The 10,390-nt window shown below is 38.5% G+C and overlaps 1 protein-coding gene across 4 annotated transcripts; it reads left to right on the plus strand.

Annotated features, from left to right (window-relative positions):
- The first annotated feature begins 223 nt into the window (after positions 1 to 223).
- LOC114548036 (ubiquitin-conjugating enzyme E2 D4) lies at positions 224 to 9,812 on the plus strand. 4 transcript variants are annotated; one of them, XM_028567702.1, is made up of 9 exons: positions 224 to 424; positions 1,076 to 1,151; positions 1,854 to 1,975; positions 2,408 to 2,471; positions 5,623 to 5,654; positions 6,389 to 6,466; positions 7,222 to 7,327; positions 8,511 to 8,604; positions 8,716 to 9,812. In XM_028567702.1, the coding sequence occupies exons 5-9, from the start codon at positions 5,646 to 5,648 to the stop codon at positions 8,759 to 8,761; spliced, it is 333 nt and encodes a 110-aa protein (XP_028423503.1). In that variant the 5' UTR covers positions 224 to 424; positions 1,076 to 1,151; positions 1,854 to 1,975; positions 2,408 to 2,471; positions 5,623 to 5,645; the 3' UTR covers positions 8,762 to 9,812. The 4 variants fall into 4 exon arrangements, with proteins under 4 accessions (XP_028423503.1, XP_028423502.1, XP_028423504.1 ...); XM_028567701.1 differs by lacking the exon at positions 1,854 to 1,975; XM_028567703.1 differs by lacking the exon at positions 1,076 to 1,151.
- Positions 9,813 to 10,390: the final 578 nt, after the last annotated feature.

Below are 10,390 nucleotides of genomic sequence, written 5' to 3' on the forward strand. Positions count from 1 at the left end.
TCTATCTATCTATCTAGAGCCTATTACATTTGCGACGGGTTTTATATCTATATATATAAATGCAACCAAAATATATTGAAACCTTCATGGGCTTCAAACTAACCAGAAACTGCTATATGAGAACTAATAGCAATGCCAGACTCCTAGTGTAATTCCCATGGATGTATTCTGTTGTACACCAAATTGCAATATTCAGAACTACGTTTCCCATGATCCACTTTGGAGGACCGACCGTAAACAGGAGAAAGCGGAAACAAAAGAGGTTTTCTAAAAACACAAACACATCCCCGGTTGTCGAAGTACTCAGGGAATAAACTACAGCCATTTGGTTCGCCAACAATAATAGTGAAATTTAAATAAAGTGCGAGTCGACGTCAGTTGAGGAGCAAACTGCATCTACATGGCACTGAAAAGAATACAGAAGGTAAATTTGACTGGCTAGCTATGGTTGCCAGCTAATGGTAGCTAACTGGCCCAGAGTTCATTTCTATAAAAGGTTTAATAACTATTTCAACGCTACCCCCGCTTCAGAGCAACTTCTGACTAACTTCGTAACATTTTTGGAAATTATTTGTTTGTTGACACCTCCCAGAACAGATACAGCAGCCAGTGACAACTTCAAAGTTTCGTGCTAGCTTGCTAACAACTAGTCGGGCTACTTCCATGTTATTAATCTGTCACTATTTTCGAAACCGTCACTATTGTGTGTTCTCTAGTGTTATCTAACTTGTCTAAGTAACCGGACAACAGCCCTGTTGTACTTGAACTGTACATCTTAACGGTAGACAAGTTATGCAGTGACAAGGAAAGTGCTTCTCAACACACAATGCCATTTATTCCTTACGGTTTCTCCGTTTTATTGATGTAACGTTACCCCTGCTATTTAGTTAGCTATGCTAGCTTAACAACCCTAGTAGAATACTAGATGTGGATAAAGCGTCAGCGTCAGGTGTCTCTAAACTACCACAAGTCCTCATGAAGGACAGAATTTGAATTGGAAAATAGGAACTTATGATGTGATGAAACACAAGTGATTTTGCTTAATTGTGTGCCCTTCATGACATCTTTAACATAGGTATAGCTCCTCCTAGGGAAGATCTTGAAGGCTCTTCTCCCTTATGCCACTCCTTGCAACCAGGAAGTAACCTGAGGTGAGGAGGGCTGAAGGAAAGTGCAAAACTTTTTGGGACAGGTTATTTGCCATTGAAACATCAAGAAGGGATTTCTGCTATTCGGTGATGTGGAAAACTGATGCAGGCCAATATCCCTATGTAGCTAATCTTTTTTTTTTTTTTTTTTTTTAGCAACCGCACCCAAATAATTGTGCAACCTTTACCCTGCTACTGGGGCTGCTGATGTTTGTTAATAAGTGACCGAACAAATATATATTGAACCTTTTATCTTAACAATTTCTTTCTTTGTAAATGCTTTGTGATGGCGTATTGGTTACATCACAATGAAGTTATTTATCCAAAACTGAAAGTGAAAAATGTCCCGCTCAGGGATTAGAGGTGATTATTGTTTAAATCTTCTTGACACCAGCAACCTGAGTACAGATACCTTACCTTGCTGAATCTGTTCTTCTACAAAACACCTTTTTTCTTGTTCACAAAATAAGCCAAAGATATCAAATGTATTACTTTTCATGTTGTTTTAAAGGGGCACTCCAACTTTACACTTGAAGTTTAGTGCTAAGCATGACTAGTAAACTACTCAGCCTGTGATAACAGTTTGATGTTTGCTATGTCTCTGGAGAAGCTTTCTAACATTTGAGAAAATAACCCAAATGAGTTGTCAGGGAGATCTCTGTTTGGGCTTGGAAATAATAACAGCATGCCTGTCTGAAAAACTAGGGTTGTGGAAAGACATGGATATTTACCAGGCAAGGTCTGCTGGAGTACACCTTTAACACATTGGTGGCACTAACACCAGTTGGAAGAAGAGAGAAGGTAGTGGAGAAAAAGAACCAAAGAAGGTAGTGGAGAAAAAGAACCAATTCTATTTACATGAAAGTTAACCTTGGAACCAGTAATTTGACACACAAAAAAAAATCTTAACTCAGGGTCTGCTTACTGCTCCATCCATTAAGGAATACCTTGAGATGTCGTGGAGAGGACCTGTCTAAGCTGACCTTGAGTTAGGATTGTTTTTTTGTTTGTTTTTTTGTCAAATGTTTTTCCGTTATCTGGAAAACCTCATCTGGTACACATGATAAAGTCTTTAGTTTTGTGTTAAAGAGAGAAACAAAACGGACAGATATAAGTGAGTGTCACTTACAGAAACTCAAAAGGTTTGATTCTCAAACTGTTACTAAAGTTGAAGTTAAAAAAAAAAAATAGTATTACATTTGATCAATACCTGTTCAGCTAAATAACTAACAGGAGTATTTTTTTGCTGCATTGAGTAGGAGCTGCATGACCTGCAGAGAGACCCACCAGCACAGTGCTCTGCTGGCCCTGTGGGGGAAGACTGTGAGTACACATGCACATTTCATGTCCTGAGTGCTCCCACTGCCTGTTGGCACTTTTATGGTTAATGGTAAATGCCCAAAATGTATTTTGCAAAAGAAAATGTTTCTCGCCGACTTACATAAAATAAACAAAGAAGGGAATTGTAGAAACAGATTTTGTCCTAGAAATAGAAACGACAGCATGGATGTTTTTTAAGATGATGGTATTTCAGTTGTTGGGCCAGGCATAGTTAAGGGAGAAAGAGGGGTTCCAGATTCCAGTTCAGATTACATAGATAGCGGAGTCACCACTTAGCTTTGTCAGCAACTAGCCTACTTCGAGTGTAGTGCAAATGTCAGATGTTACAAATACCCATCATTCTAGCCATTCTTGGGAAATTCTGCAATATTTTTAGTGGGACCGCAGGTACACAGTGAAGTTCTCTGCCTGCAGGTATCATAACTTAGATTTTTTAGTGCAACATGTACAGAGGTTTGAGTGTTTTGGGAGAAGGCAAAAAAATGACACGAAGCTAGTGCACCATGCACACCACTAGAGGTATTCACTACTAACACATCCTAATCAATGAATCTTTAAATGGGTCTGACTATACAGAATCGCCATTGTAACTGACCAAACTGCTTTTAGCAATGTGACTGAAAGCACCTTTGTCAGCTGTGATTTACAGTACATTATTTCTTTATTAAAAGACCACTAAAGCCACAGACATGTTAATAATAGGCTACTGAACCATTCACCTTATGTATAGTGCTTGTATAGGCTAATTTTGTACTAAACTGAGCATAATAGCTTGGACCACAAACAGACTGAATGTACTACTGAACTGAAGAAAGTTAGCACTGAATGTTGCCGCCCCGGGGGCGGAGATGCGTTCTCTTATTGTCGTACAATTCCCTCTTAATCGTGAGCCCTTCACCTACTGTTTTACGTACTAAAATATCTGAGCCGTGATGCGTTCATTTACTAAGGTATGTACTGAAGTGCATTTCAACAGTGATGCGAGCACTATGCTTAGAAAAATATGCAAATGAAATCCATCATCAGTGACTGCGAATCTTTGAACAGAACTGAAACAAGTCATTCAAATTAGCAAAGCCATCAATGATTTCCACCTCAGCAAGAAGACCCCAAAGCTTGACAGTCCTGCTGTGCCTATTTGCAGTTGCAAAGCTATGATTGGACAATCATTTTCAATGTGACAATCAATTTGGGTGAGGGGTTTTCCAAAAGGTCAAGTATGAGGCATTCCTTGTGGGGATATAAACCCTGCCTTTGGTTACCTTTTTAAATAATCGTGGCAAAGACAGTAATCTGGGAAGGTAATGGCTGTTGTTAGTATGGCTGTGGCTTCACCTGTACCTAACATTGAGAAAGCTGTGTAGAGGTATGAGCTTCTTAAAGGGGTGATAGAATGCAAAACCGATTTTACCCTGTCATAGTTGAATAACAACAGTTCGGTGGGTAAATAAGACATACATAGAAGCTCAAAATCCCATTGACACCCCTTTACTATGAAAATCTCATTTTGAAACTGCCGCTGAAAACGGGCGAATCTCAACAAAGCTAGTTGCTTACGTAAGCATCTCAAAACCTCTACCTTTGACACGCCCATGGGTGTATTAAGAGAAGAAATCAACTATGTAAAGCTCAAATATGGGCCGTTTTACGAAAATGGATGGCTAATTGCAAATTTTGTCCGACTGTGTGTCGGAGTTCAGCGGCCAGTGCTGCCTGGGTTACTGCCTCGCCGCCTGGCCTGCTTTCCTTCACAGACCCCGGCCTGCTGTGAGCTAGATTGAGCTCCGTTATGGCTGGCAGCCCACAGCACTCCATAGCCAAAGTCACCGGTTTTTGGGCTAATGGACTACCAAACGCCGCTGCTCTGACAGAGCTCCAGGGCCTGCAGCTCCCCTCTTCCTGCTAGCTAAATGCCCGGTGTGTGTGAGTGAGAGCGCGGTCAGCGAGCTTGTTACGCCAGCATTCTCTTACCACAGGTTCCAGTTAATCTTTTAATGTGTGTAATTATAATGTGTTGAGTTATTTAAACGAACGATTGGGGAAATAAACGCTTGTCTGCGAGTCTCATTGATAGAACCTGCAGCTGGATGTAGCTCTATCAATGAGAGCTAGTTAGCCTCCTCTTAGAATTCCTCTGAAATTCACAAAAATCTATTAACTTGAAATCGGACAGCGTTGTTAGCTTTATAATACCTTTAGGTAGATGTTGTATAAGTGGCGTGACGAAATTCAAACTGTAAATATACTCGAATAACGCCGAAAATGAAGCTAACTATCCGTGATTTGTAGCTACACATAGCTAGGATTGAAGGGACACTCGCAGATAACAAAACCCCTAATCTTCACAAATATTCATTAACTTGAAATCGGACACCGTTGTTAGCTTTATAAGACCTTTAGGTAGATGTTGTATAAGTGCCGTGACGAAATTCAAACTGTAAATATAACTACTCTAGTTATGCCGGCATTAGCCCAAAAAACGGTGACTTTGCGGGGTATGGAGTGCTGTGGGCTGTCAGCCATGACGGAGCTCCAAGTACCTCATAGCAGGCCGGGGTCTGTGAAGGAAGGCAGGCCGGGCGACGAGGCAGCAACACAGGCAGCACCCACAGTCTTACCAAATTTGCAATTAGCCATCAATTTTTGTAAAACGGCCCATATTTGAGCTTTATATAGTTGATTTCTCGCTTAAAAAAGTATCATAAGTGAATTTAATAACGAAATAGCCCAACAAACAATGTATAACTTTGCAGTGTCTGAAATATGAGACCTGCTGTCGAGTCTCCCATGTGTTTCTATGTAGTTTGCTCAAACCAATCAGCGTGCAGCTCATTCTAAATATTCATGAGCATACCATATTTGGAAGAAAAGCTCTTGTTCCAAATAGAGCCATATTCACAGGGTAGTTAAGGGCCTAATGAAATAGCATTCGGGCAATTTTCAGCCCAGACAATGTTACATACCCTATTAGGAGACCTTAAGGAACATTGTAAAATACCCTATATAATCATTCTATCACCCCTTTAAGACACAGTGCGTTGTAACTGATGGATGATGGCTGACATTGTGTCTGTGATGTGTACAGCTTACCTTTTCCTGTTTCTCTCTCTCTCTCCCCCTTAATTGCTTTTAGTGTTTCATTGGCAAGCAACCATAATGGGTCCGGTGAGTATCACACCATCACTTAAGGCTTTCAGTCCTCCCATACGTACTCCTGTGGTTGTACTACATTATGGTCTCTTAGTAGCTATTGGGACTAGTGGGGATTTGTTTGGTCCACTATAGCACTTCCTTTCAATTGTTTTGCATCCCCTTGTATTACTTTGGCTCAATTTTGACCAAAAACCAGATGTCGATATTGCTGTGATATTGTAGGGATGACTTTTGGTGCTTTAACAAAAAATATACACAATGACATTTTAGATAAATAACCATCAATAATGTGGAAATAATGACTAAGTGGGTAAAGGCAAATAACCGAACAGCTAGAACAGTCTGGTAAGTTCACAAAAAACCCTTTACTGTAAAGCAGACTGTAAAACCATGAAAAGACAACATGTCATATCATGATATTACGATATCCAAAATTTAAGACGATATCTAGTCTCATATAGCGATGTCGATATAATATTAATATATAATGCCCAGCCCTACTTTGAACATGAAAGTACACTTTTTATATTAAGGTGCCATATAACGCTCACTTTTAGGTTCAAACTTGTATTTTGGGTTTCTACTAGAACATGTTTACATGCTTTAATGTTCAAAAACACATTATTTTGTCCCTGTCCTCACTGAAGGTGACTGTAATGTGCTTATTGTCACTCATTGGTTCCAGCTGAATGCTTTGTGTGAAATGTTTTACTGACAGCAATGTCTCACATGTGTCTTTATATCAGGGTGACAGTCCTTACCAAGGAGGAGTATTCTTTCTCACAATCCACTTCCCCACCGACTACCCATTCAAGCCACCGAAGGTATGAGCGGGTTTGCTTACTTAAAGCTTTGACCCGTCATACTGTGGAATTTATTGTGGTCGTTGTGCAATCAGAAAACCCTCTCCTGTCTCAGAAATTATGTAAGGAATAATACCTGACAAGTTGTAGATTCTGTGATTGTAATGGATGCCTGTTCTCAAGAACAAGCAGTTGGTGGATTTTCCACAATCCATTACAATCATGAAACATACAATCTTAGAGGGTGTTATTAAGCTTTGTACCATGGCCTCTTGCCAACAAAATACCATATGTCAACAAATAAAACATTAAATTGTTTCATATTTAACTAATTTTGATCTTGCTTTTTTGTTTGAAATATCATACTATATAGTTGCTGAACCTCTAAATCCCTGCCATTTGCATTACTAGGCAACTTAAACAAGAGGGTGGGGGGGTCTTAAAACTACTACATACTGATTCTTAGGTTTAGAGTATGTACACTACTCTCCCACACAGTGCAGAGTTTTACTTTTAATTTGTGTTTACAGTTCTTCACCCAACTACCACGACAGATTACTACCAGAAAAAGAAAAAAACAAATAGGCAGTACACTTTACTTAAGATTGCTGTTTGAAATTATTGGACAGTACTGTAAGCAGCACTAGAGCCACATTATGGACTGAACCTTTTGCTACAATGCAAACACTAGTACAGTAACTGTGGAAGTGTATCTTCTCTGCTCTTCTCTGACTGTTGACTGTGACTTTTATTTCTTTATTTTTATTTTTTTACAGGTAGCATTCACAACTAAGATTTATCACCCGAATATAAACAGCAATGGGAGTATCTGTTTGGACATTCTACGGTCACAGTGGTCTCCAGCACTAACAGTGTCTAAAGGTAATTATAGCCTCCTGTTGCTATCACTGTGTCAACTGTAACTGCAACAACAACTCCACTGTCATTATTATTATTATTATTATTATTATTATTATTATTATTATGTCAGTTTTTCATGTTATCTGTATTTTAAGAAGCACCATTTTTTGAATACACCCAAAAAATGGCTGCGAAGTCACCTATAGGGCTAATACTCTATATCTATAGTCTATATCTGAAATTATGTCAAATTTCATTATACTTGACATTGTTTTCAGCAGTGGTTAACAGTAAGTTAATGTAGCTACTAGTGTATAGTGTATATATAATATAAGGTGTTATGGGTCCTGAGTGTGGTCCCATATGAACAGATTATGCTGGAAAAACCTTAGATTCACAAACCTAAACTGAAGCAACTTGAGCTGTACCACTTGACTGTATTATTTAGAAAGAAAATATGTCTTGGTCGATTCACATACTAAACATTGTGCCAAATATTATCAATACTGTTAGAGGCAGCAGGTCCTAATTGCTAGCTAATCACTGCTAAGAAAGAAATCCAGCACATAGACCGCACCTTAGGAGACGGCATTGACACGTGAAACTGGTGATTTAACTGGTGATCTAATGTTACCGCTCCTATTGGTTTTGAGCGTTATGCAATCCCACTAACGTGGAAAAGGTTTTAAACCGTAAAGTGATTCAAATTCAGTGCCCATGACACTATTTCCAAGCTACTGTAGCTGTCCATATTCCACGGGACCTTCGTGAGCGCGGTTTGAATGGGAGGCTTTGATCTCTGTTTTTCACTCTGCCTGAGGAGAAAATGCTGTTCTCTCTCTCTCTCTCTCTCTCTCTCTCTCTCTCTCTCTCTCTCTCTCTCTCTCTCTCTCCCCTCGATCTACTCTCTTCCTTGATCAACATGATACTTTTCATAGACTCTTCAATGCACAAATGTCACAATGTTTGCTTCTTGTTTCTCTTGTGGAAATAACTAATGAATGCAGTGCTGTTCAGAATTTAAATCTTTAGTTTCGTACAGCATACCTTCCCCTCCCACTTCCCAGTCTATGCTGACACAGGACACAGAACTCATCGCTCCTGGTGACTACCAGTAGGGATATATCTGGGGTAGGCTCATTTTAAACATCCTTTATCTACATGTTAACTAATGTGATCTTTTTTAAATTCCTCTTCATTCCAGTTTTATTGTCCATATGTTCATTGCTTTGTGATCCAAACCCAGACGACCCCTTAGTTCCAGACATAGCTCACATGTACAAGAACGACAAAGACAAGTAAGTGATGGTGCTTTATCGTCCAGTAATATCAATATCAACATCAGCTCAGGACATGTGTGTACCTGTTGTTATTTATCATCAACCAACTCTCTTCTTTTCTCTCCTCAGATACAACAAACTAGCAAAAGATTGGACCCAAAAGTATGCCATGTAAAGAAAAAGAAAGATGAAGAAAAACATGCTGAGAACTTTTCCTTTTTTTTTATGTCACAACACACTGTAAATTATAGTATGGAATCATTACGTAATCTTAGGTAATTTTCATTCAGACAACTGTTATTAACATGATTATTAATCCGAGACCATGACAAACATTCTTTGTTTTTATATGGAAGCAGAAGGTTTTACTTTGAGCAGAAGGGAAATATTGCCTATTGGCATTTCATAGATACCGTGATATTTCAAAGTTTGGTATGTTGTTTGTTTTTGTATCAAGGAAATTTTATTTATGAGTTTATTACAAATTGCTTCAAAGCATTCTTCATTTTTGAAGTAAAACTAGTGGATTGTAGGTCATAAATCCCAACGTATGCCATTCAGCAATAAGCCTTTTTTTATTTTTAAAGGAGCTGAGTAATAGTGCAGCAAGCTGCTCCATAACTGGAAAAACCCAGGTTCAGTCCCTGCTGCGCTCATCAGCAGCCTGCAAGGAAACGCAGTGAACCATGGAAATATGGAAGGGTGAATGCCAAATATGTAAGCCCCTTATTCTGACACATTTTCAGTGGGTGATGGAGTTTCTTTTTTTTTTTATAGTTCTTTTGCATCTTGTAGCAGACCAAGTGGAATGAAACAATGTACTGTTGCAGTTTCCCTGAAAATGGGTGCAATTACAAGTCAAAGCACCTAGTACTGTCTTCTTTTTATTATAATTGTTATTAATTGTATAGTATAACATTTTTTTCATTTAGAATGATCACAATGTAAATCTGTCATTAAAAGTATGTACTCTTTTCCCCTGAGGTTAGCAGTGATGTTGGCTTTTTGGTTGGATTTACACAGGCACAAAAATCTGATTTTTAACCATGAAACCTGTACCTAAGGTTTAATGTGTTCTTCTGTTTGACCTCCAGTCTGTCTGTATATCTATCTATGCTATAGAAATGGTAAAAATCCCATTTTCTGTTTCTGTGTAAGCAGTCTCACTTGTGTCTGAGGCCTGTGTGCCACCTTTTGTACTGAATTAAAGAATGGTACAGTTTTTATCATGACTTTATGGTTTTTATCAGTGTTGATTGAACAATGTTGATCTGTGGCAGGCAGTTTGTATTTTGTTGTGTTGACATGGTCTAATTTAGTGGTCATATTGTTTTGTATTAATATGGTTAGGTCAGTTGTAATTATGGTAGCCAGCATTTAATGGTACATGGGGGAAAGCCTCCAGTTTCTTTATTCCAAAATAATACCTGGCCCCACATTTGATATGTGGTTCTGTAATTAAATCCAAACTAATTTTAGTAATATGTAATATTTAAGCACAAATATGAAATAATGGTGGTTTTACAACTTAATTTTGACACAGTCTCAAGATCAGGCAGCAAGATGTTTTTAAATGCATATAGGCTAATTGGGTAGCCAGAGCGGACTGCATTATCAACACAATGTGGTAGGACAATTCCAGTAAAAATAATGTATTACCCACATACAGTTAAAAATGGGGGTTAACATAGTGAGTGCCGAGATTGTGTATTTACAAAAAAGAGCCTATTAAAAAATCTCTCAATTAATAAGAATTAATTGATGTCTGCACGTGATTTGTGTGACATTCAATTTCTCCATTTTC

Source organism: Perca flavescens, chromosome 21, assembly GCF_004354835.1.
Source record: "Perca flavescens isolate YP-PL-M2 chromosome 21, PFLA_1.0, whole genome shotgun sequence".
NCBI classification, from domain to species: domain Eukaryota; kingdom Metazoa; phylum Chordata; class Actinopteri; order Perciformes; family Percidae; genus Perca; species Perca flavescens.

Bases quoted from the DNA above. Each gene is read 5' to 3' on its own strand.
- LOC114548036 (XM_028567700.1), top strand. From the start codon at position 401: ATGGCACTGAAAAGAATACAGAAG. The intron at 2,472-5,622 runs GTGAGTACACAT...AATTGCTTTTAG, and splicing joins TGGCCCTGTGGGGGAAGACT to TGTTTCATTGGCAAGCAACC. The intron at 6,467-7,221 runs GTATGAGCGGGT...ATTTTTTTACAG, and splicing joins ACCCATTCAAGCCACCGAAG to GTAGCATTCACAACTAAGAT.